This window comes from Crocodylus porosus, unplaced genomic scaffold, assembly GCF_001723895.1.
Source record: "Crocodylus porosus isolate Cpor-Errol unplaced genomic scaffold, CroPor_comp1, whole genome shotgun sequence".
NCBI classification, from domain to species: Eukaryota; Metazoa; Chordata; order Crocodylia; family Crocodylidae; genus Crocodylus; species Crocodylus porosus.
In genome coordinates, this window is record NW_017728931.1 from 40,722,097 (window position 1) to 40,749,325 (window position 27,229).

At 42.8% G+C, this 27,229-nt stretch overlaps 1 protein-coding gene across 1 annotated transcript in view; it reads right to left on the reverse strand.

The window, feature by feature from the left end:
• Positions 1-27,229, reverse strand: part of DGKI (diacylglycerol kinase iota) — a 199,998-nt gene that overhangs the window by 69,298 nt on the left and 103,471 nt on the right. The window contains exons 21-26 of the mRNA XM_019544663.1: positions 20,962-21,041; positions 18,483-18,527; positions 10,144-10,213; positions 8,572-8,612; positions 6,423-6,550; positions 5,911-6,036 (exon numbers count right to left, since the gene is read on the reverse strand). Of these exons, the coding sequence (XP_019400208.1) occupies positions 5,911-6,036; positions 6,423-6,550; positions 8,572-8,612; positions 10,144-10,213; positions 18,483-18,527; positions 20,962-21,041 (490 nt within the window). The remainder of the gene's footprint in view (positions 1-5,910; positions 6,037-6,422; positions 6,551-8,571; positions 8,613-10,143; positions 10,214-18,482; positions 18,528-20,961; positions 21,042-27,229) is intronic.

Here is a 27,229-nt window from a genome sequence, read left to right on the forward strand (position 1 = left end):
CATCTGCTCCTGCCAGGGCCCTTCCCCTTCACTGGAAGGATTGAGAAGAATGACCTGTGCCCCTGTCCCCTTTACCATTGGACACAGAGCCCTGTATTTACTCTTGATCTGGTCAGTGTCACCCCTGACAGTATCACTGATGCCCATATGGATGAGCAACATGGGTTAGTAGTCAGAGGGCTGGATGAGTCTCAGTAGTCCTTCTGTGACATCTCAGATCCAGGTTCCAGGCAAGCAGCAGACTTCCCAGGACAACAAGTCAGGCTAGCAGATGGATCCCTCCATCCACTACAGAAGGGAGTCTCCAACTACCACCACCTGTACCACCACCTGTCGCTTCTTCTTTGTGGCAGTGATCTTGATTCTCCCCACCTTGGAGATTCCTGGCCTGGCCTCTTCCACCAGTGGAATACACTCCTCCTCCTCTGTTGCTAGTGCTCCATATCTGTTCTTCAGGCAAACCACTGTACACGGGGATGGTGACTTCTTCTTGCTGCCAGAAAATACACACTTTCAGCTTTCATCTTCCACCTTTGTGGGAGTCCATGCCCTCTTCCTTTTCTAGCACCACCTTCGGCAGTTCTTCCTCCATGGTCCTAGAGGTTTCCTCCAGCATGGAATCAATGAAGTCCTCATTGTGGAGGATGCTTCAGGGCCTTGCTACCACCTCCTATAGCAATCTTGCCTTCTCCCACGGGACACCACCAGAAGGCACCACTCACATTGCAGGCTGACGTGGGAAGGAATTTGCAAGCTGCAGTCTGCACATCACCAAACCAGGACATGGGTGGAATCCTCAGCAGTGTGGGGTCCTGCCTGGACAGACACCTCACAGGTAGAAGCAGAGGAAGACCTGGAAGTGGCAGTAGCTCTGGTATTGCAACATCCTCCAGCCATGCCTCTGGGTCTTCTAATCTCCTGCCTCTCACTTCATGCTCCTCTGTCCAAGCAGACCTTCCCTAGCAAACTCCTGTGTAGCTGGCCCATTTGCTGTTCCTTCATCTGAAGGGTTCCCTTTTCCCTGCAACGTCTTTCCTCTCAGCAAGCTTACAGTAAAGGAACATGAAAGAGTTTCCAAGTGAACTCCCCCTCACTCTGGACTCTACTTAAACAAGGGACTTAAGTCTTGGTCTAGCTGCTGAGTTTCACTGCTAAAATAAAACTATGTAGTTCATCAGTTCTAATTACATATCAAAGAATCTTGCTTAGCTTCTCCCTTTTCACTGCTTCCCTGGTCGCCTGGACTGCCTCCTTATATACCTCGCCTGGGCCTGGACTGGGTAGGCCACTTTGTTAGGGCCCTCTGTCACACCCAGTGAGCAATCAATCAGCAAGCAGCAAGCAGCTGCTCAGAACACACACCCAAGCACACAAACCTGTCAAACAGCCTTCAGCAAGCCAAGCACACAGGCAACCCTGGTTCAGTTACCTTCCCAGAACAGGATTTGGTGCATGGTGCCTCTTCCCTTTCCTCCTCTTGCTCCCAGCAAACTACCAAAGTATCTTCATGAATGAGGAAAAGCAGAACCCTTAAACAAATGTCCTGAGAACCAGCTGTTTGAATGAATTAATCCTAAGGATATTGGAGTTAAGAGGATAGGGAGAAAGTGACACAGTTTTGGTACATGCTCTTCCACATCTGTCCAACAAGTTGCATTTGACCAGAAGAGAAGGGCTTGCATTAGTCAGACTACCTGTATGTTTTTAGTGAAGCACCTAATTACATGTTTTGCTGGACTGGACTAGCATGTATAAGTAGGGCTAGTACAAGCACTTCTCTCCTAACCAAATCTCTTCACAGGTGCTGTGGATGCATTTCACACATCAGTCCTATGTTCCTATTAAACTAAAACATGGTTCAGTTCCTGGTCACTGCACTAAGATTAGATAACCAGCCTTTCCGATCTCTCCCTGTGTGGGACACACAGCTCTTCCATCTCAAGGGACAAGCAGAAAGGGTGGGGGGGGAGGAAGGCAAGGAACTTGAAATATCATTAATCAGATGCCACCTGAAAATTAACCAAAAGAAAGCTCACTTAATTAAAAACAAAAGGGTAATTAATTTTCTCCCACAAAAGACCCCTACTACTGAAATCAAATTTCCTGTTACCACAAGGGCTTAAAAGTAGGATCAGTGCCAAACAACCTAATTATTTTCAAATTGTTCTCCCTGTATCAAGTTCTTTTACTTTTATCCTGACTGGAGTAATTTAAAGCATATCCTTTTTTACATGTATGGCTGGTCTTTTCAACTATCCCCCTCTTTTCAAATAGTAAGACTCCACTTTCAAGAGAAGTATAGACTTATGCCACAGATGCTCTGAGGTGCCTGCAGCCATACTCCTTCCAGCTGTGATCTAACCCCCTGTCATGATCTAAGATGGGTCAGGCCAAGTCAGTACTTGAAAAAGGTATGACTTCCAAGGAAAATCCAGAGTATTGCAGAAATAGTGATTCAGCTGATGGCTCTCCTCCCTCAGAGTGAGGACCAAAGTCATGCCCTTGTGTGATATTAAGGGATATTAGGCTTATAGCTGGAGGTGTCATGCTGTATTTCAGATGAGGTCTAAACCATGGCCCTGATCACTCATGTCTACTGAAATCTCTGCTGGAACACTGAAATAAATAGGTATCCCCTGTATCTAGTCAGTTTTCTTCTTTGTGTTATTGTATTCTGACTTACTAAAATCCTCCACATAAGTTATATTTGGAAAAAAGTTATCTGAATGAGTGAACCCTGTGTAAGAGTTTGTATGCTGCCTTCAGAGCCCACAGTAGAAAAGGTGTTTTAGAACTACCTTTTCTATAATATTCATATAAAAGGTGTTTTGTAAATATATTATAAAAATAAAACTAGATTGAAATAACATTAGGGATGAAAAGTCAAGAACATAAAAGCTAAGAAACACCGGAATTAAGATGGTCTGTAAAAGCCTGATTTGGCTCCCTCATGTGTTTGCATTATAATGTGGTTTTTAATTACATGGCCACTCCTATTTTTTTCCACAGGACCCCTGCATCAATGAATACATGGGTAGTTTTCATTATTACTTTTTATCATTCACATTTAGTGTATGCCCCCAGGTCTTATTTCTTGTATACCATTACAACCCTGAACTGAATATAAAATTGATTTCCTCCTAGGCACTTGTGCAATGTTCTTTTGGCAGTACCTGAGTGCTTCTCTAACATTTATGAATTTATCTTCACAAGCTCCTGTGAAGTGAGGTGGTATTTATTATCATCTCCACTTTATAAACAGGGCTAAAACACGGGGAGATTAAGACCAAATTTGTCAAAAATGAATCCTTTAATTTTACGTGCATAACTTGAGATACTTAAGGCCAGATTTTGCAAAGTATTTAATACTTTTACCGCATTTAATATGTTGAAAACGGAACACTATGTTGCAACTGGGGGTGCTCAGTCCTTCTGGAAATCAGGCTGCACATGTCTTTTTGGGCATCCAGAAAAAAAAGATATGCCACGGACAGCCATTTGCAAGGCTTGCTTTCAATGTCTTGCCCACCCTCCCACAGGAACTAATGCCAGAGCATGCCTATCTGAATGAAAGAGTGGCATGCTGAAAAAAGTCGCATAAGATGATGTAACTCCAGGTTCTAGAGTCGAGCACATTCTTGGGGTTAAAGACCCTTCTCATCCTGCTCCTATCCATGTCCCCAGTTCCTCCTTCCCCTTTCATTCTGTTCCATTTCCTTCTTCCTGTCCCGGCTTCTTCTCCACTTTTTAGCTGCTTGGCATCTCTCGTTTCCGCATCTGTTGCTTGCTTCCTGCTCCCTTTCCATCTGCATGCATATACTCCAGAATTCCCTGTGTTTGTACACATCACACCCATTATCTCCTGTCCCCCAGTTCCTCTGCTGCCTGCCCACCTCCATGTTCCTTACCACACCCACTTCAACCCCTCCCCACACACTGGCTTTTCATTCTACTGTGGTTGTTTCCCTCCTCTTTGCTACCCATAAGTGCCAATAACAGGAAATCCTACTAAATTAGTCTCCCTTCTCTTAGTCCCCATGCTTGGCACAGTAAGATCCCCAGTGCCACAAGAAGCAATAACTATAGAAAAGTCCTGCTCAGCCCCTGCAGCCCTGTACTACAACGTGCTCCATATAGACAGAACTTTGGAGAAATCTGTTGCCAGAATAACAAGTCTTAACTAAGTACGTATTTACTGATATTTGTCAAAAAGTTATTACTTGGTCAAATTCAGGATGATATTGACAGAGACAACAAGAAGCACATCTCTGGGCCCCAGGTGAGACCTCTAGCAAATTTCAAACCTCCAAAGACTTCTTCCAAAACACTGTGAGGTCTAGAGTTTCTTAATGAAACAAACGTATCAATGCAATAACATGCACAAAATGACAATTTTCTCCTAATTTCACTCTCAGAAACAACTACACTGTTTTACCTGAACCTTTCCAAATACATAAGTACACAAAATGGAAGCAAGAGGCAGGTGCCTGGCATGGAAAAATATGAATCCAAATAACTGAAGTTATAAGCAACTGAAAATGCGGCTGTACAATGGAACAGATCAGGTAACCTTATCTATAGGGACTAATGCTTGATAAACTCCATGATTCCACCCATGTAAACATTTCCAATCACATTTAATTAATATAATTCATCACAGCAACCAAAACTTTTTCCACATCTAACCATCCTTACTCCACTCCCGTGGGATTACTACCCATCATTTTTATTTCTTCCTGCTTCACATGTTCTGATTTCAAAGCCCTCCATCCTTGTCACAGGAAAGCTACACACACTCTTAAGCTGATCAGGCTTTCTCTTCAATATTCACAGTCACAGTGGTGGATGTAGAGGAGCAAAATATCAAGACCCTGAACTTAACCAAAATCTTCCTATGACATATGGCAAAGTACTAACCAACAGGCACCCAGCCATCCCTTTCCATATTTATACTTATAGTTATGAGTGATTTAAGGGACTTAAATCCCATGCTGTGACTTTTATATCTAGTTGTTCCCTTCCTAGGCATAACTGACTTTTGGGCTTCATAAAAGCCCTGGCCCTGGGAGCACTGATTCAGGGGAAATATAAAAGAGGACTGACACACATCAATATAAGCCACTTGCTAGAGCAAAAAAGATGACATTTTTAATTGAATTCAGAATTCAGCCATACACTACACATTTCTGTTTTAGTGGCTGATAAGTGGCTAAATTCTTTTGTTGGCTTTGAAAAGCTCATCTGAAAGAAACAGGTAGTTGAGCACCACTTGTGTACCAAGAAGTGAGGAATCAAAATTCCCCACATATAGCCACATGATGTATTTATATAAAATGAGTCAATGAAGTGTGGGTTTTAACTTGAAGGATGATTTCACTAATTCTCCCCCAAATTATTAAGTTGTCCCTGAGCATAGTGGCATGATGTTGGTAGAGAGGAATGTGTTGCATTGTGGGAGCAAAAAATTATTTAACAAGGCCTGCCTGAAGATACTTTGGGACAGCTAAGGAGCTACCTGTCAAATGTATTTTGACAATGCTAGAAAAAACAAGGTTCTTGATATGTAGCTGGTTCTGAAAACCAGCCCACTCCAAATTTCCTCCAGCTGGGCATCCAGAATTTGAGGTACCCAAAAAAATGAGTTGCTTTAGGAATCTGAGTCTATCATTTTAATAGTAAAAAGGAAAGAAATCTGGGGAAGAAAGGAAAATAACAGATGGAGGAGGATGAAGCAGAAGGCAGCAGAAGGAGGGAGGGGGAGAGAGAGAGAGAGAGAAAGAGAGAGAGAGATTGAGGGAATCCATTTATTTTATCGTATCAATGTAACCTATCACATTTTAGAGTTGCTAAAAATGCCAGTGGTGGCAGTGACAGTGCAGCATCAAGCAGAGAAACGCAGAGGGCTCTTACTGCAGCATGTGTGTCTGGCTGGCGTCCTTTTGTTTTTCAGGTACCTCGTAGTGCGGAGAAATCTTGCCCAGGCCACTGTCACTCAGCATCCGCTTTCGAACTGCTGGGTTCCACCGATCTGATATTCTAAGAAAACAAGGAGAAAGAAAAAACAAATTCTCTCCTCAGAGATCACCTTTCACAGTCAAGTACATCCATTCATTCTCAGCACTTCTCTTGCTTACGCAGTGAGCGGGATTAGCCCAGGAGTTTTTGATCCGGCCATTGGAAAAAAGGAAATAGACACCCTTTACAATTTCTGGGGTCTGCAGGCCACTTCAGGATTGCAGGAAACAATATGTGAACCTATGCATTAGAGAAAGAGTTCTTTTTTTGAGCATTATATCTGTTTACCCAGGTCTTTACTTTAATAGCTGCTTTTCTCCAACCTATCTGCAGAGCATAAGAATGGAGAAGCCACTCTGGAAAAGCTGAAAAAAACCAAAACCCCGCCTGGGAAAGGAAATGCTCACCCAGAGGCCTGTTCCACTACCAGATCGGGCATTCCTGGCGGTGTGCCCACCTGCTGCGATACCACCAGCTCAGGGTCCAGGATAAAAATCTCGTCCTGCGAAATTTCCGTCACAAAGTGCAAATGTTCCTGTTAGAATGGAATAAACCATGAATAATAAGTCATCACTGTCATCCCCCTGTCAAGAAGCCAGGCTGGCAGAAAGCTAAGCAAAAGTTGCCCTGTCCTGCAGGTTACCCACTTGAGTCCCCTGGGGTATGCATGTGTGGGTGAGTGGATGAGGGTGTGTGGATATAAACTTCACCTCACATTCGAAGTGAGTGAAATCCTAACAGTCAATGGCAAATATCAGATTCACTTCCCTGGGGCCAGGATTTTGTCCTAAGTGAGCTGCAAGTATCAAGTCTATAACAAAACTCAAAAGGCTAGTTACACCTCTCTCTAGTGCCTCAATTGGTCTTTATTTAATGTTTTGCCAGCAGCTGAGTGACATCTCCCAGAGAATAACTGAAATATCCACAAAGACAGCTAAGGCTTGCATATGTGGCTGAATCACTGCTGTCAAGGATCAGGTCTGCAGCCCACACCTGCAGGCTAGAAATGACCTTAGTACAGGGGAGTATTTCAGAGCCTGGTGCTGTTGTTGCTGCTGCTGTTTTACATTTCCATGATCTCTCCTCTTCTTCTCCATGCCCTACTTTTACCTCATGCCCTCCTTCTGCCTTTTCCTGCAATTCCCCTGAGACACAGAGGAAGGCTCAGATATTTTGTTACCCTTTCCCTTTCTAGAATTACCAAGGTAAGGGGTGAGGGAGTCCACCTACAGTCCTGTCTTGGTGAACCATCATGAATCCTGACCTTCCATCCCATGGAGACAGGGACATAGGGGGATCAAGGACATGGTGGGGAAATCATCAGCTTTACAGATAATAATCACGGCTGTGCATAAAACTCAGCAGTACCATATTCCTAGGGGGGCGAGCCAACAGTTTATTTGCTTTGATATGTTTGGGCTCATTTTCCTCACCTTGCCTATGAGGATGAATTTTAAATTCTCCAAAGACTAAAGTAGCACCTCATCAGTGCTAACACCTGCTTTTGTGTCAAAACAGTGTCTTGTGTACAGACATCCCTTTCAGGAAATATGTAGGGAATTAAACCAAGATCTCAGCATCTGGAAGCAAGAGTTTTAACTGCCTAGACTTGACAACAACTCCCCTGGATTGGGGAGACAGGAAGAGGCTGATAGGTCTATTTTAGGTGTCCATGGTCCCCCAGGAAGCCACTCCTCCCCACCACAGCACTGCACATGCAAGCAGCCCTCATTTCAGTGACCTAGCTGTGGGCTGCACCACCCCGATCCTTGGGGCACAGGTAAACAGCAAAAGCTGGAGGGAGAGAAGTGGAGCCTGGAGCCCTATGTGCCTTTGCAACAAGAACTGCAAGGAAAGTGGCAGTTGCATGGGAGCATGGGAGCTCCACTTTAACCCCTCTTGGATCACATGTGGCCCACAAGCTACCAGTTGGACAGCCCTGGTTTATTTTAAATGGTCCAGAAAGGGACAAAGATGAAGACGGCTGGCATATTACAGTTACATTTTGCATGTTGGTACAAAACCATCAAGTAGCCCATTGTGATTAAAAACTAAATCCAAAAACAACCGCATGAGGTACAATTCTAAATAAGCCTTTCAATAAATATTATATGATTATCTGTCCCAAAGCCTTAGACTAGTGGAATATTGGTTTTCTTGTGAGCATTTTATACAGCTGTAACCACAATCTGCAATTTGTAACTTCATATAATTTCCACAGACATCCAATGTCATAGGCAGAGGATTTCAGGTGAGTTACGAACAGCAGGAGAGATAGACTCTTAAAGATTCTGCTTTCATGCATATGTCCTTAGTAATAGAGGATAAGAAAGAGGAATATGGAAAACTGTGATTTATATATCAGCTTATTTGTAGACAGAAGTATAGAACATCAGCTGGAATAAATTTTCAGTGGAGCTGTCTCAGTCTAAGAAGGTGGCCCAGAATATTTTTCAGTTTTCTGCAAGGTATTGGTAAAACTTTAGGACACACAGGAACAATGTGGCATAACTTTAAAAAAAGATCTACAGAAACAATAACTGGATGGAGACTTACCTGAGATCTGTCAATGCGGTAAAAACGATCAGCAGAAGTTGCTGCAAGAAAAGAAAAATTACTGAGATGGGTTAAAAAAAGGACTGAGCAGAACAGAATGCACAAAGGTAAACTAAGGTTTGGCCACCCCTAGCGTTAAACAACCTTGGCTTCACTGGAGTCAGGTCAGCTTGTACAAGGACTGAATTTGGTTCATCATGTACGTGCTCCTGTCTTCATAGAAAGGCATTGCAAAGGCAGAGCTTAACCAACCATGGCATTAAAATTCAAACACAAATATACATCATAATTACAGAGGAATAAATCTGAGGGCCATTGTCAAGTTTATTAATAGTGTCCAAGTCTTATACAGCAATTTTCATCAGTATACCTCAAAGCATTTTACAAAGGAGGTAGGTAACCCTTACCTCTGTAGTTAGTAGTGCCTGACAAATCCTGCTAAACACATGTTCATTTTGACAAAACCCATATTCCCCCGTCCTTCACCCTGCCATAACCGTTTTCCACTAATGGTCTAGAAATTATATTATTGCCAGGAATGTTCATAGAAACAGTAAATTACAAGTATATAACGTAAAAGCATGGTAGGAAAAGTTCAGATTAAGTGGCAGCCACACCACAAACCCGATACATAGAGTTCCATTCTTCTAACCAGACTAAAGAGATACCATATGGTTTACACGCCCATTCAAATCAGCTCAAAATCTGAGTATCTAATACTCGTGACAAAATGCCTGTGAAGCAACTGTAGTTCAAATCACTGACTAATTATTAATACTTCCTAAATTAATAATAAATTCAAGAAAATTACAATCTATTCACAACCCGAGGAGAACAAGAAGGTAAAATCACCATGTAAATAGTCTAATCACTTGCCTAGTTGTTTAGCAACTTAAATCATTATAACTGGAAGCATTTTACAGTTGTTTTTCACTGAATGTGATGTCTGTTTAACCCCTATACACAGTTTGGACCATTATATTACTGAGTGGGCGTGTCTACACGTTCATTAATGCACCTTAGTTACTGTGCATTTAGTTTAGTACCTCTAATAAGAAGTACTAACTGAATGCGCAGTAACTAGAGTTACTGAACAGCAGAATGAGCAGTTTTTTTAGTGTCATTTACTGCGTTTTAGCCTAATAATACTGTGCAGTAGGCTATTAGCATGATTAATAACCACTATACTACCGCGCAGTGTTATTGGTCTAATGTACAGTAAACATCTCGTGTAGAGGCGCCCAGTAACTAGCTTCATAATTGGATTTTTTTTGCAGTAGCACAGTCGAAAAAGATGAAAACCAAATCGAAACAAACAAATCCAAAAACCCAGACCCACCTTTGGTTGCACTTTCATTTAGGAAAGAAAACAAAAGAGGAATTATCATTAAGGAGAGAACTTATTCATGTAAGACAAAAAGCATACTGCCATAATCTGGCACTTCTTTCTAAAATGGGACTGTCCAGTTTAGCTGCTAATCCTAGTCTCTGGAAGATGTGGCAGACCTAAGGTAAAATGGTAACAAGAGGCTCTTGTATGTGAATGAAATAGATACGCATAGCAAACCTTACCATCTAGGAAGCACCATCTAGGAGAGAGCTTCTGAACAGAAATTACTCTTGTGAAGGAACTTTCCTGATCCTGGGTAAGGAAGGGAAATAATGTTTTTAAAAACTTTCCTTGGTCTAAAACTGGATTATTTACAATCCTGACTTTGCTTGAAAAGTAAAATTTAAATGAACTTATCCAACCGGATCTATTCTCTGGGATCATGACCCATCACTATAAACTGCAGTAGTGAATGTGATATTATCAATCCCTATCACATTCTCTGCTTTTGGCTCAGCAGTCTCCAAAGCCCCAGATAGCTGACTCAGTTATTCATTATTTCACACAAGAATTCCTCATTTATGGAGATGTAGCATGGTGAATATTGTAATGGAAGGAAGATGTCTAAAGACACATACTCAGAACAAATATGTAAATAGTAAGTAATGTATCCTGATCACCGAGCTGGCATGTTGTTTTCATGTCACCTTCCCTTCACGAATCTTAATTTTCTTAGATTGTATGCTCATTAGAGTAGAGACAGTTTCTGCCACTTTGGAAAACATCAACACATTGCAGGAGCCACTAGCATACGAACAAAAAATAGCCTTGCATTCACTGATATGATCAACTCCCTGTCTGAAAGGGACACTCTTTAGGAGCCAGCCAATGTACTGTAACAGTGGTCTTGGTTTTCCAGCTGTGCTCTACTGAACCCTGGGGTTCCTCAATAGATCATCAGGGGCTCTGCAAAGACACTGGAAGGTAATGGCTGTATGGGCTGGGAGGTGCTGTGCCACCACTGCTGGGCCAGGTTGTCTGGCTACTTATCAGCTCACATGGCCCGTGGTGCCAGAGGTAGCAGTTCCTTGGCAGAAGTTATATGAAATTTGTTTGTTCTTTGGCTTTAGCAAGTTTGAAAACCACTGCATTTTTTACAATAGGTCAAAGGAAAACTACGACAGAGAAATACCAGCCTCCCAATCCCTGCCTGAGAAAAGTCTCCCTGCAGGGCTGTCATTCTTGCTTGCTCTATACCAGGGATAAGGAATGTCCAGCACACGGGTCGGATCCAGCTGGCAGTGGATTCCATTTCCCAGCCGCCCCTGCCTCCATGGCTTGTGCTGGACTCCATGGACACCCGAGCCTCAGCCACGCCAGCAGCGCACACAGCAGAGCAGAGCAGGGGGCTGTCCTGGAGCTGCTGGGATCTTGCGGCAGGGCAACTTGCTCTGGAGCCAGGGCAGAGCTGCAATCTGTAGCCTGCACACTCTGGGCAGGGGCACGGATGCGGGAGATCGTGGCTCTGCCCCAGCTCCAGACAGGCTGTCACTGCTGCAAGGAGCCAGCTGGGAAATGGAGTCCCCAGCTGACCAGCAGTCCGAAGGTTCCCCATCCCTGCTCTATACAGTGCAGAAAGGATGTCCAAATTTAAACTCTAATCCACTCTATGGCAGTATGTTGCCCTGCCATTAGATCATTAGCCATCTTCCTGCTCCTGCTGATGGGACAGCTGGATTGAACAATTTACCAACAAAGAAGAGAACACAGTGGGATCGCCCACAAGTAAATACCCAGAATTCTGTAGATTCATGGTCAAAGTTTACTTCCTGAGCAGCAAAGGACAGGATATGAGCACATTTGCAGTGCAAATGGATAACAGACTACGGTGGAGATGTGATAGGTTGTAGGGGTTAAAGATGATTACAACAATAATGGGAAAGGAAGTTGTTTTGAGAGACCATTGCTTTGTATGTAACTAGTATTTTTGTTTACTTGGGTTTGGGGGGGTGTTCAGGTTCTTCTTTGTGAGGCAAGGGCAGAAAGGTTGTGGTGTCTCCATCTCTGGAAGTTTTTAAATGCATATTAAGCAATTATTTGCTTGGGAAGTTCCTGTCTTTAAGGCTAGGGACAGACATTACACATAAACTGGTTTAAGTGATCAAAAACTGGTTTAAACCTGTAACAGAACAGATGTTCAGTGCACACTAACCAGTTTGAAAATGGCTGAAACCAGTTTGAGATAAACCTCATTGAATGTAGTATCAAACTTAACTCATTTGGGTCAAACCAGCTTATGCAATGTCTGTCCCAGACCCCTAGCTGGTTTAAACTAAACCACACACTCCCAGCATCCTGGCATGCTCTGTGGACTGGGCAGGGCTCTCTGCTCCACAGAAGGACTGGCCCCTCCCCTCTGCTCCCTGGCTGCAGCTCTGGCAAAGACTGAAGGCTGCTCCCCACACACCCCCTCACCACTCCCTGCTAAGCAGGAATTCCCCCCTCCCCTCTGCTTGTGGAGAGGTGTCTGTATATTAGCTAGCAGACCACATGCTAGTATCCTGCCAGAGCCGAGCCATGCCCCCTCAGCTCAGCCCAGTGAAAGGGAAGGGAGGGCTGCTTTAGTGCCCAATGGCTTCTACCCTGAGCCACTGCAGGCAAGCGCCTACATTTCTGGGATGTCTGTGTGTCACGGAGTGGGAACCTACAAGCAGCCATGTACTCGCTAGCACCCCCCTGCCATGTCAATTAGGCAATCCAGCACCCTCAACTCGCCCGCCACGTCTTTGATCTTAGGTTCAGTGTTGGAGGCTACCTACTTGCACCTATGACACCGTGCTGGTATTACCTCCATTCCAAATGGGGTGCTCTTACCCCAGCCTTATGGGCAGTGCGTGCCTCCGACCTCCCCTTATAGCACGCCCCAAGCCTTGCCGCTCTTCCTGGACATTGTCTGGTCCTGCGCCCTACTGGCGCCCCCTGGGCTGGCCTACAACCAGCGCCCTTTCTCTGGCGTCTCTGGGCTTTACCCATAACCAGAGCCCCTTCTCTGGCGCCCCTGGGCCTAACCCACAATCTGCACCCCTTCTCTGGCACCCCCCCCCCCGGGCTTGGCCCCCTTACCTGGATTAACTCTCTATATCAACTGGGCTCAGGCAGCCTAAGCCCTACCTGGCCCCTTCTGAGTCCTGTCAATGGTGACTGCCTGATTGGGCTCAGGCGGCCTAAGCCTTACCTGGCCCCTGCTGACTCCTGCCAATGATGGTTGTTCAACTAAGTGTGTCTCAGTAGGCTCAGGTGGCCAGAGCTCCTTCAGAGTTCTGTCAATGATGACCCTGACATCAAGTGTGTCCTGTAAGGCTCAGGGGGCCGGAGTCTTACCTGGCCCCTCTGGTCCCTAGGTCTCCCCTGTTGGTACGGGGACCCTCCAGACCACTCTTTAGCCTGTACCTGATTCGGGTGCCTGTCAATGAAACCTGCCGCCCGCCTTGGGGTGGCTTGATCTAATACGTGGCCCACCTAGGGCCTCTGCCGTGCCTCCCGCGCCCACTGCCCCCCTGTGGGGCCTTTGCCGCACCTCCCACACCCGTTGCCTTCCTGCGGGGCCTTTGCCGCGCCTCCCGCACCCGTTGCCTTCCTGCGGGGCCTTTGCCGCGCCTCCCGCACCCGTTGCCTTCCTGCGGGGCCTTTGCCGCGCCTCCCGCACCCATTGCCTCCTGCGGGGCCTTTGCCGCGCCTCCCGTGCCCGTTGCCCCCTGTGGGGCCTTTGCCGTGCCTCTCGCGCCCATTGCCCTCTCTGGGGCCCTTTGCCACGCTCCCCGCGGCTGGGGCTACAATTCCCCACACACCGAGCGCCCCTCCGGCACTCGTCTCAATGTGCCCACTGTGGCACTGCCCTCCGCGCCCCTGCTGGGCACCAGGAACTCCCCAAACCCCTGGGGGGCTCCTGTGAGGCCTCCTCACACCCCTACAGCCTCACCCGGTCCTCCGGTGTAACCATAAGTAAACCAAAGGGTCAGCCAGCCGGCCCAGCCCTGCCCCCTTCCGGTCACCTGACCGGCTGGTTGCCACAGCAACCTGTAGCTGCGCTGCTTTGCTGATTGACAACTCTCCTCTTATCCTTTAAGTCACAGGGCACCTCAGTACCCCTGTGACACTGTGCAATTACAAACTGGTTTAGCCTAACTAGGTTAGACTAACCTGCAAAGATTGAATCAATTCAGGCTCAGGCTTTTTGAATGTCTGTCCCTAGCCTAACAGGGAGTTAGATGAGATAATGACACCAAGTCACTTCCAGACCTGTTTTTCTATTAGTTTTTTCCTCTTAAAGAGCCATCACCAGGGTGAACTGAAAAAAGGCGGATCTCCAGAGGGATTTTATAGGATTACACTTTTTAAATTCAGAAGACACATTACAAATATCTAATCCAGGCATAGGCAAGATACAGAAAATTATGGAGAAAGAAGAGAATCCAGGGCACAAATTACATTTCAGCTCTTTGTTGCACTGGGTTGCAGAGGTGGGAGATTTGGCATTCTCAAGAATTTTTTGGTTGGTTTATTTATCCCTAAATGAGGTTGTAATTTTAGCCAGGTACCAAGTAAATGAAAATTTCAATTGATCAGAAACTGTGTTCTGGATCCAATGTTAATATGTATTGTGTTGCTCATCCACTTATCTAATGATATCAGATATCTTCACAATTATTTGAGACCAAATGAGATTATACCAGTATACACGCATGCCTATTCTTGGCTTCTCTGGTATTCCTAGTCAGCAGAATACCTGCACCGTCTAGTTTTGCAATCATCTGTTACTATTTATTATTATTATTTAGTGTTTTGATGGACTGCATAGTTCATTTCCCAGCCAGGTGGATATGTATCAGCCTAGCATGAGGCTGCTCCAAGTTGTTAGCAACTTCCTTGGTATCGTGCCAGGTTTTGCAGGATTCATCTTATTAACTCTGCCTCTGGGCTTGTTTCTAGCCATCTATCATTGGTTTCCCTTCCTGACCATACAGGATGGAAAAGCAAAGGCTGCTCCAGACACCTTACACAATGCCTCAGCATACCTGGAGACTTGCCAGTTTGCTAGGGTCCCTTATCTGAGTTGGCTGTGCAGTTTTAGCTAGTTTTCTGACATAAAGTCACTACCAATCCTCCACCCCCCAAAATAAAATTACCTCTCCATTTCGAAACTTACACATATTTTGATTGAGCTATAAAGCCTACATTCATTTATTGCTAAGGTTTACCTGTCCTTTCCTTCATTTGTCTCTGGGTACTACAGAGTTGCTTCCTTGCATCCACTGCCCTGTGTCTGCATGCAACATTATGCCTAAGTCCTTGAAGAGACATAAGGAATAGGACAGTGGAAAATCCCACAGTACCGTCTGCTTATGTTATGGTTAATGGGCTCACTTAGTGGTCAGAGAATCAGGTTTGAAATTGCAGAACTAGGCAAATTCAATAGAATGTGAGATCCCCTCCCCTCCCTGCATCAGCCCTCATCTTTTTAAGTTCCTCCCAAATGTTTAAAACTGGAAATGAGAGTCGAAATGTATTTCCATTTCCACAGACAGGATCAAGACCTTGCTTAGTTGATAGGTCTTATCTATATGTAAGTCTGTGTGCTGTGGGTGAGTCAAGAACTGTTTGAGGGAAAACTATAGCCTACAGAAGCAAGTGTGTGTGTGTGTGTGTGTGTGTGTGTGTGTGTGTGTGTGTGCACGCGCGCGCGCGCACATGTGAATGACTGTGCACATGTGTGTGCTTATGCAAACATACAATTATTTACATTATATACCCTGCAATTTGAGGATGGGGTGGGGGTAAAGGATGTGATAAAAGAAGCAGAAGAGGAAAAGAAGAAAGTTTCCTAGGCTATGGTTATATCAGAGGAAGAAGGAATGACAGCAGACATGGGGAAAGGACCTGCCAGAAGATGCAATGGAAGAAACAACATTGCTAAGCACAAACTCAAAGTATAAATTATATGGGCTTCCTCCATGACTTCACTGGACATAGACCAAGTCAGTAACTAAAGCAGACTGGACAGGTATCATTCACATAAGAATGAATTGATGTGCATTAGTCATGTTTGAGGAGAAAACACTACAAAAAAGAAGAAGAAATATAGCATCATTTTTTAAATTTGAAGCTGGCCTCATTGATATCATTCCTGCTGACTCCCTCCGTTTCAGACAGTACAGAAAACCCAGGAGAGGAATACAACTGTTTATAGGATCCAAAAGTACCTCTGACATCTTATTAGCGTGATCTGAAGATGATTCTATCAAATGAAGCACTTCACTCTTGCTACTATTCTGGTTTCTCTCCCTTTCCATAATTTATACTGGGTTGTCAACAAAATATGTAACACCCTCCAACCTCCACAAATTAACCAAGCAAGAGAATTTGTAACAAGAACCCATAGAGAGTATATAATCATCTGAAGATATTGTGAGTAAACAAATAGAGAAAACAAAATACAGAGGTAGTGCATTCAAAATAAAATATCATAAAGTATTGATAGAGTGTTAGAAGTGTCATGCTGACTCGTACTCACCGAGACAGTTAAGCAATTCATTTATAAACTGCAAACTACATGGGAAAAAAATGGGGGTGGGAATAGTTGCTGATACTTCACATTTGAGTCCTCTATTTTGCCTTTCCACATCCATATCCACATAGTACAGCATTTTCTCTCCATCAGTTACCTTTGTGTGAAGAAGCCATTTTGGTTTATTCTGGTTAAGTACTTTTTTTTTTTTTTAATAGGGGTGCAGGAGCAGAGCAGTTAGCACTATTCTATAGGTGTGGTGTACCATGACTCTAATGTTACAACAGAGACTGCCCCATGTCAATTAATTCAGTTGTAAATGGCACCTGGTCAGTTGGTAACAGTCAAAGCCAAATTAATATGATGCTCGCAGTGTGTTGTATGTTGCTTAAGCATATTTTTTCTTTCCTGTTTTATAATAAAGCTGAATTAAAACTCCCTATTTTACTGGCCAATTCACTAAGCACTAATATTGCCACAAAGCCTGGAAGACAACTGATAGAAATGTCAACAGTCGGTTGTTGAAAGTGGAAAGGGAAAAGGAAAACCAACATACATATTGCTTAAATATTGTCAAAAGTGTGTGTGTGTGTGTGTGCGTGCACGCGATTGCAACTATACCAGTCTCCATTGCCAATGACTAATTTAGGAGTCAATAAACTTAATGGCAAGTGAGTAATCTAGAGGCATTTTCTACAAAGAACCCTGCATCAAATTTAAAAGTAATACAATGGATACCAATATAAACATTTCCTAATTTCCTAATGAAAAAACAAATCAAATATCCTGAGCCATGAACAAGGTAATATAGTTAAGAAATGCATACTGCGGACCTAATTTTCAAACGGACATCGAAACTGTGAATGCAGTTGAGAAGTAGGTCTCCTGGTGTTTGGTTGTATATGCAAAAGACATTTGTTCACCCAGTATAAACAACCCACCTAAAAAAACCTGCATCCCCAGATGTTAATTTAAAGATGGTTTACGTACTTATTCTAATCTGCATTCCATAGTTGCTGGAGGCTTTCTTTGTAACTAATAGATTGCATTGTTTCAATTCCCAATTACAAGATATGTTGTATTATTCCATTTCTCAGAAAAAAGTGAAAGTATCTATTCAGTTTTTTGCCATGTATCCCACAGAACAAACTCTTCAAACTACTTTGGGTTCAGCCAGAAGTGACAATTTTTGCCCAATCTGACCACAGGAAGTGGTCTATAGCCATAACCAAACACAAGTGCACAGCTGCTTCAAAAATGGCCAATCAGATGCAAATCCGAACCCTGAGATGAGGGGTCAGATGAAGACTTTTCAAAACAGAGCATCTTCTATAGCTTGCATCTGCCTGTCTCCCAGCCTGTTGCTGTTTTCACAATGGGAGGGGGGAAAGGGAAGCAGAGGGAGTTCAGTCTGGGTTTTTTTCAGTCCCAGCCAGATGGGTGTATTGGAGCGCCCTGAGGTGAGGGGAGGCTCCAATTCACCCACCCTACCCTCCAGTACTGGCTGGGAAACCTCTTGAATGAGCTCCTTATGCTCCCGTTCCCCCCATCCCATTCTGAAACAGGAACTGGCTGGGAGAGAGGAGGGAGCGTTGCTAGAAGAAACTGACTGCAGGCTCCCAGCCTACTGCTAGATTCCCCTCCTCCTTGGAACCAAGAGTGAACACTTCCTACAAACCATTCTCATTCACAGCATGGAGCTGTACTTCTGTCTGCACCCATTGAGAAAAAGTGCAGTGATGCTATAAATACTATTTACATCATGCTGCCATGCGATATCAAAATAATTTGAAGAAGGTTCCATAGGCAATCCTATGGGTCTGCCCTAATGAGAGAAGAAGGAACACTCAATGTTTGGAACGATCAGTAAAGCTAATATAAGATCTACCCTTTGTCTACTGTTTAGTTTCAAATGCAGAAAACATATACAAATATGATTCAACCTCCTGCTGAGTCTCCTTCTATACAAATGAAAAGTGGGACGTAGATGAGATGGAGGTCTTATCCATATTTTACCTGGTAATGAACTCTCTGCGTAGTAGAAGATACTGACTGTAGGTCCTAATAAGAGAATAAAAGAAATGGAAATGACAATTAGGCCATAAAAGAAACTTATACTAATTAAGAACTGAGTAGATACCACAAACAATTTTAAAAATACTAATTTGCATTTTAAGTATAAGTTGTGATTATGTTTGCATTCCTTCTGCGCTTACTTCTGACCAGTATTCTAGTAAAAAAAAAAGTATTGGCACCAGCACTCATTTTATTCATAGAATATTAATTGAGTACTGAAGAACACTGGAAAGCACATTTTAATTTAGAAACACCTAGCCCAGAAATCTGATTGTAAGAAATTATATGAACTATCATATATTTACCCCAAAAGGGGACCATGACACACATGACCCAAACCAGTCTGAATTGAGAATAATCAAGAACTACATGGAAACAAATTAAAGCCTAAAAATTATTAGCAGATAGTCTTTTGCAAATGCTTTTCAATACTGAGGAAAGGAAGTTACAAATTATTCACAGTGAATTCTCCCAGGTTTAAAACAACACAATCTCAAAAAAGATGCAGAGCCTAACACATTTTTGGAGGCTCTTTCATTTTAATAGGAATCTGTCAAACGGCCTAGGCCAAAAGCGTGACCTACCAAAAAGCAGAAGATGTCACTTGCCCTAATACCATCATGGACAGGATTAAGAGGACCCAAGGCCACCTACATCTCCTTGTGAGGCTTGCCCAGACAGCAATACTACTGTGTTAATATGGCTCCCCTGCCCTGCGCTGCATGGGGGGCTCTTCCATGAGCCCCCAAAAACCCCAAGGCTGATTCAGGAGCCTGTGAGTCAAGCAGAAGGGGTGGGGGAGTTGTTTTTTTTCTTAAAGGGCCAGAGCTAAGGTAGGCAGAGCAGCCATTCAGGGGCTGGAATAGCAGGCGGGGGTTGGAAGGCTTGTGCCAGAGCCGGTCATTCAGCATGGGGCAGTGGGGGTCAGCAGGGATTGCCCCCCCTGCCTGGCAACACCCAGTGAATGGGGGCTTATTTTTTTTAAAGGACCGGGAGCTGGGGTGGACAGGGCAACCTCGTGGGCTGGGGGCAGGCAGGAGATGGGGCCTGGCAGGGGTCCCCCTGTGGTCCCCTCCCCCCCTCCAGCCCCTCTTCCCCCCACCCCCTACTTCTCAGCTCACAGTCCGGGTCCAGCTCCCTGCTGTAGTTGGCGGGCACTGCCCGAATCACTGAAGTCCCCACATATTTTCCGAATCGATTCAGACCTTTTAATCGGTCCTCTGATTCAATTCAGATTCAGAGATTCGGCTGGCGAATCGGGCCGAATCTCCTCCAAATTGAATCAGCACCCGACGCTTTGCACAACCGTAGTATGCAGAAGCTTTACATTTAAATTGCCCTAAATGTAACCTAAATGCCTGAATGTGCAAGTTTTGACAGTGTTTGTACCCGAAAGCTTGCATAAAAGATTTGTTTTCCAACTATTTGAGTTGGTCTGATAAGAGATATCAGATTTACCCGAAGAACCTTGTCTGCCAAGTTTTCACAGGGCTTAAGTTGTCCGAAAAATGACACACCTGACATAAAGGTAGCTCTTGTCAGATGAGAACTAACTTTACACTGGCAATGGGGTTAACCCAGCATAATCAACACTTGTAGCCATTCCCAGCACAGCCCCCGGGTTGGGAAAACCCAGCCACTCTCCACAGACCTAGGGCTGTGCTGCTTTTACTTCCCACCTGACCAGGCTTCTCTTTACCCATACCTTTCTTCCCCATACCCTTCTGCCAACTAGCTCCACAGCGTTCGGGCAGTTTATATTATTGTAAGTGTTGCTCACTGGAACTTTGGATACTCTATCCTCCAGACCGTCATGCCTCCTAAATTCTTAGGAGACAATTTGTCAAGAGAGGAAATAAAGCACTTCTTTAACTGCCCAAATAGTCACTCAGAATGAGCTCAACCTTCTGGAAGCACCTAGTTCATATTTGGAATTGTCACCAGTTTATCACAGATGCTGTTGACAGAGCAACTTGCATGTTAATATTATATCATCTCTGCTGCATAACCAATTCTGTTCTAACATCATGATATTTATCCTTACATGAACAACCTAGGTTTTCCTAATCATTTATTTGAATTAGAAACCGACACTATTTTGAAACAATTCCTGTGAAGTCCTGCTCTCCTAAGCAAATTTCAGTATCGATAAACACAGTTCACATATACCAGTTTTTTTATATTGCTTTTCCATGTTGCTTAAATTGATCCAGCACTCCTTTTCATTTTCTACCCTAAAAATGTTGGATAGTGCTGGATACCCTTACTTAAAAGCCTTAAAATGATTAAGGACCTTAAGATTATTTTGCTTCAGCAGTAGGCACTCCTTATATGCTGTGGTTGTAGCTAGTAATCATCTAAGCTTCAAAAAGGTATGATGCAAGTCAATGAACAAAAATCAAAATAAGCCACAACTCACCTCTTGCAGACGGTCAATATACATACGACAAGTCTCCAAGTCACAATCTCCTCGTACAACTACAATTCCCAGAGGAATGGCTGCAGGGTCAAAAAAATTAAACTTTAAAGAAATCTACAACTCTCTGTCATTCTTTTCTCGTTTTGTTTTTTTATAGGTGTTTTGCTGTCAATTTTGCACTTTTGTATTTTTCAGCTTGTCTGTGCTTAGCATGCTGCTAATACTTAAGAAGCTAATATGGCTCTTCTACTTTATACTCTTCTTTGTCTTTCATCACCATCAATTACATTAACACAACCAAAGAATAGTACCTCAACAAAAAAATCTTGATGGTATTTTTCTAATGCATTTCAATAAAGAAGTGATGTTTCTTTTTTAAAGTACTGTTATGGCAGTTTTTAAACAATTTCAAGTTAATGAAAAATAAAAGATCTGAGAATCTTAAGGACCATCTACTTTATAACCTAATTTTTCTTCCATTAGTTGTGTTTGTTGTTGTTGCTTGTTTGCTTATTTTTTAATGGTAGATCTGTTTTGGAGTTAGGTACATCAATAACAAGTCATAGGTGATCACTAGCCTGAACATACTTGTTTATTAACAGAAGGCTACCACTGATATGGATTTTATAGTTCTATATTAAGCTAATTTAGGACAATTACAACTGAAACAATATTGGAGGAAACAGTCACATAAACACAAGCAACCGGGCTTGACTACATTCTTCCAAAACTGATATTAAGCATTCACAGGCCACCTTCCACCAAATTATAACCAGAGCTGGAATAAAATACTCTGTCAAAACTTTTCTTACAAAGAAATCTTTTCCATAAACAGAAGTTTCCACCAAAATAATCAATTCTCACTTTTTCTTGAATAAGCAAAAAAGAGAAAGAACCTAAAAAATGTTTTCCCTGAACTGCTTTTCAGGAGGCACTACTTTTAACAGCAGAAGAACATTTCAGACTCTACAACCTTTTGTTCCTAGACCCTTACAATGGAAGGATACTGTGAAGGGTGGTTGATCTTACTTTAATAAGATCTCATTAAACAGGCAGAAGCAGCAAGACCTGTGTAGCCTGAATTCTGGAAAACAGAGCCATTTCAAAGTCTTCCCCCTTCTTGGAAAGACCTTAACCTAATAGCATAAAAGTAACTAAAGACCCAGCTAGGAAGCAGCAGGAAAGAGATTAATATAGTCACAAGAAATATTCCAGGAAAGGATAAGACCCATTATCTCCAGAAACAAGCTAGTTAACTGGACAATGAGGAGCTGTGTAAAATTACTGACAGTGCCAAGATAAATAGAAAGACTAACTGTGCTGCAACTGCTCTTGTAATTCAAAATGATTTGGTTAAAAGGGCCCCTGGGATGTTTGCCTATTGAGAAGTTCTTCATTCTGATAAGTGAAGGGACAGGTAATGACAAGAGAACAAGAAGGAAGGGGGTAGGGGACAGAAGGAATGTCTTTATGGTTCCCCTGACCCACAGAGGCTAGAAGAATGAAGAAGTTTAGAGAAATGTAATGGTTTCAGATAAGGCAGGAGGACTTCTTCAGTAATCAAGCCCTGCAGTGGCCCTAGCAGCCAACCCAGTAAGCAACAGTGGTATTAACACCATATTCATAATAACATTTTATTATGTTTAGAAGCCTAGGAAGAAAGGTTGGATGGTCTCTCGAAGCCAGGAAGAGAGAGGGTGACTGAGAAAAGAAAAAAAGGAGAGATGGGAGAAAAACAGACAAGACCACCAGAGAAGACAGAGAAAATTATTTATTCTTTCTAGAATAATGCCATAAAGCATGTTTTCAAATTCTGATGCCTGAGACCTTTCATTACAAAGAAGAGCTGAAGGCAGGCGAGGGTAGCACCTTAGGGCCCTGCCATAAGTTCAAACTAAAGCTGAATGGAAACCAGTGATAAAGCTGTCACACACTTTCAAGCACTAACTACGTAGCTGGTTGGCTCTTCTTATAGCTGGATGGACATTTTATGGCATGGTAATTACTTTGCATGTGTGGCCAGTCTGAATATATTGCGCAATTAACCAGTTAATTGTGCAATATATGTAAGGCATGGCAGCAGCCTTAGAAACTAATTTGTTCAAAAATGCACAATTGTATGTAGATAACAACCTACTTCATTAGACACTATAAAGAAGAGCTGGTGAGGACAGCCTATAACTGTGCTGAAGGTTAGGTGCATTTTATTTGTTCAAGTGCTCTAGATACAGACTAATTTAGTTTAATCCACAATTATTGGAGACCTGCAAGCACTTAAATGTACTTAATGGCAACCCAGTTTCAGGTCTGTAGATCCCACTATGCAGACCTGCTAAAATGATAGCCTGTAACCTTTTACAGCATAACCAGCAAACCACAAAAGACAATGCTGAGTCCAACAGCAGCTGGGCAGTTGTGTATATCAGTGATCCATACAATTTTACCATATTTTTTATTTTTTGTCTATGCAACTATTCTCTTGACTAAGAAAACTATGTGCCTAAAGGGGACTGTAACAGGGTGGTCTGTTTCTTTAAGAGGAAGCAGTCAGCCTTATTGAGAGAACCCAGCAGAGCATTTGGAGAGACAGGGAGTATCTTGCTAGGAACTTTAAAAAGCTCCTAAAAGGGTAAGCAAGAGAGGAAGGAGGAAGCTGTGGCCATAACTTCCCTTGCTATAAGAAAGGAGCCACGCTAGGACCAGAGCCAAAGGGCTCCTTGTCAAATGTGTAGGAGACGGGAAAAGGGCTTTTTGTTTTGCTTGTTCATTTGTTGGATTGTTTGTTGCCTAAAGATGGAACTACTTGACAGGACTGTCTGAGCAGCTCTGCAGGAAGCGAAAGCCCACCTGCAGAAGCCAGAAGGCTAGGTAACCCGCTCACAGGGACCAATAGCTTGACTTACTGAAGCAATGCAGGTAACAAAAGATTGACGTCATTATCTATCACAGCTCCTGATAACTGTGCAGGGAGGAACTTGCAAACATATGGAATTTTACGTAAGTCCACAGATCCATCAGAGATGAAAAAGTTAGTAGGCAACAGATAATTTAACTATGACATTCCCAAAAAAGGAGCATTTGCATTAAGGAAGAGCATACTGTGCTTTTCAAACTGCAGAAAGAACACACATTATGTCCCATATATCCATTTTCACAGGATATTAATAAAAGAATTTTACAAAAATTCTAGTTTACCTAGTTGCAAGGATGAGAGCAATACTTATACCAGACTGGTGTATGGATCCTATGCTAAAGTAACCAATTATCAGAATTGTAATTGCTTTAAATACAGGTAGGAATAAGTGTATACAGCAACTTGCATGCAAGAATGTCAAAATGTTTTGCCACTGGTTGGTGCAGCAGATGCCATTAATGAAAATGTTTACTAGCCAGTTCTGAGAAGTAGTGCTGTAGTTATTACCTGTTCTAAATATTGCCTGCGATATCTGAGCCCACATCTACATGATGACTCAGGAAGTTTAAAGTGAATCAACTGAAGGTATTAACTCAATATATATACAACCCATTGGGTGTATAATCTTATTCAAGAGTAAAAAAGGCCTCAAACTTTCCAGGAAGAACCTGCATAGACCATCTCTGAAAACATTAATTTGTACCATTTGGTAATTAATGGCCACTCTGTACCAATTTTACAGATGGATGAACTGGAGCAAAGGAGGAAAAAACACTGTAGTTTAGAATTTTGCTAAAAGCAATGGATAAAATTAGTAATAGAAGACTGGCAGAAAGATCCTTTGAAGGGAAATTAAAACAAGCACAGATATCCTAAATATTATAAAGCGAAAAGACCATTAGAACAGCTCACATGAGAGACAACTGATGTCATAACTAGGGCAGCTTAGAACTGTTCACCAACCATGACAAATTAAAACTTTTCTAAACTTCACCTTCCCCCCAGCCCAGTCATTTTCTATCAACTTCCCTCACAGGAAATATACAGGTCCAATGTCTGTCAGTACTGAATGACCCCATCAAGACACCTTTTGGTGAAGCAAACTGGATATAGAGAAGGGGAGACTGACATTCAGGCATATTAGAGTAGAGCTGTAAGCCAGGCAGCATGCTCTGGATGGTCTCCACCCTGCATTTGATTGCTGTAACAGGTTTGTATTATCCCTTGTAGTAAGGTAGCTTGGCTCTGGACTAGTTCTTCCAAGTCTTTGATCCTCCCTAACTGTATTTAGCTTAGGTTTGATCTGGTAATCTGGTTCTCTGTGGTCTATCATTTGGGTATCTGGCCCTTCTCCATTCTTTGCTGATTACAGCTACTGTACAGTTACGAGTCATGCTCAGTACAGGACAGAGGTCACTTAGGAAAGGTGTCAGCCACAGACACCACAAAAACTATCCAGCTGTACCCATGTGCCTAGTGCACAGTTTGATTAGTTTAAACTGCATCACCCCACAGGTGGTTCTTTTTTTTTTGATGCCACCAAAATTATATAGGTGGCATCTATGCCTAAATTCCACTCCATGCAGAAGAGAGAATGAGGTGGAGGGGGGAAGGGGAAGAATTAAGAAACTGGCTTCCAGATCCCTGATCCTCATGGCCCTTGTGCCAATCAGAATTAGATTTGCTGGCCTATCTAGCTTGGGCAATGATATAGGCCAGTGTAGGCATGGCAGAACAGAGCTTCTATACCAACTCACTGACAATCCTATACTGGGAATGCACTGTGGCAGCAGAAAAAACAAGAATATTACAAAAACATAGGAAAAGTACATAGATTAAGTAAATAAGACAGGCAGACTAAGGATCGCCAATATTCTATATCCCAGACTATTTCTGATAAATCTCTTTGCTCATAATCATACAAATTTAAATCAAGTTTTAGCATGAGGGTGGATGGAGGCCACATCAGTCTGGCTGCTGCCATGCACAAGACTGTATAATGCAAATATACCTTGAAAGCTAGCTGCTACAGTTATCAGTGATTTCCAAAGTCTGCATACAATTAGATATGGGATTTACAAATAAATGAGGACACTCCCACCTACCAACCATCCATTATGTTGAATCCCTAAAGCTAGTGAAATGTTTAATATTGCCAAGGATACAAATGGAAAGGACTAAAACCCTTGCACATTACCACCAAGAAAAGATAAAATTAAATTAACTTTCCCATTTGTTGTTGCTAAGGGATTCAATTTGTGATCCAAACAACCCAATTAGCCCACTAAAATCCTGAACAAAACAGCTTCAAGATAGACTATTAAGGTAGGTGTGAAGTCCTCGAAAGTATTCCACTTCCTACCTACCTCAAGGAATTACAGAGATTATGTTATGTGTTTGGCTGTAAATGTTTAATGCAGTGAATAAAGGATCTTATGTGCTGAGGATGTTCAAAAGATGTAATTTTCCTGAGGGGTTTCCACAGACATTAGAAACCTGAAGGGCCAAGTCATCACAGTAAATTCCCTTGAATCCTGAGCCGGGATTGTAAAATACAAAACATTTTTATTAAAGGGATCAGCTGTTAAAGTGTGGTTGTGGTCCACACACTGAGTACATATAAATGACACATCCATACCTGACTGCCTCCACAGATCATTTCTGCTTATTTTACTAACAAGAATAACATTTTTTCCCTTACTGCTATCAGCATCAGCATTTCCCATATTAGCTCAATATGGGAAAGAGCTTAGTCTTCCTAACTTAGATATCATTGACAAACTGACATCACTCAGGAATTTCTACCTATAAAAACCTTATTATTGGTTAGGAAGCAAGACACAGAAAGGACAATTTTTCACATACCAGACTGAGTTTTCAGGGCACATGGTTAAAACTGAGTGCATCTGAAAAAGAAATCACCTACAGCCTGTGAGCTGAATCTGGCCCCAACAAGTGATTTTATCTGGCATGCAAAAGCAAAACATCAATTGCAAATGCAGCAGGGGCAATCAGCAGTGGGGAAAGCCGCCCCATTAATTCATTTATGAATATGGTTTGCTGCCCCTAAAAGGTTGCTGGCCTCTGATCTGCAGAATAAAAATGGAAACATTTATAAATACAAATATGGAATCTACTTGCACGAGGCCAGCTAAAAAAACCACTACAAAGTAGTTTTTGACTGGCCTTCTACAGGTAGATAAAAAGATAGGTACTAAAAGAGCCCCAACTATGCCCTTATGGGTTAAGCACAAATATTCTGTAAGGTTTCATAGTTTCTAGGGTCGGAAGGGACCTGAATAGATCATCTAGTCCGACCCCCTGCCATGGCAGGAAAGAGTACTGGGGTCAAAC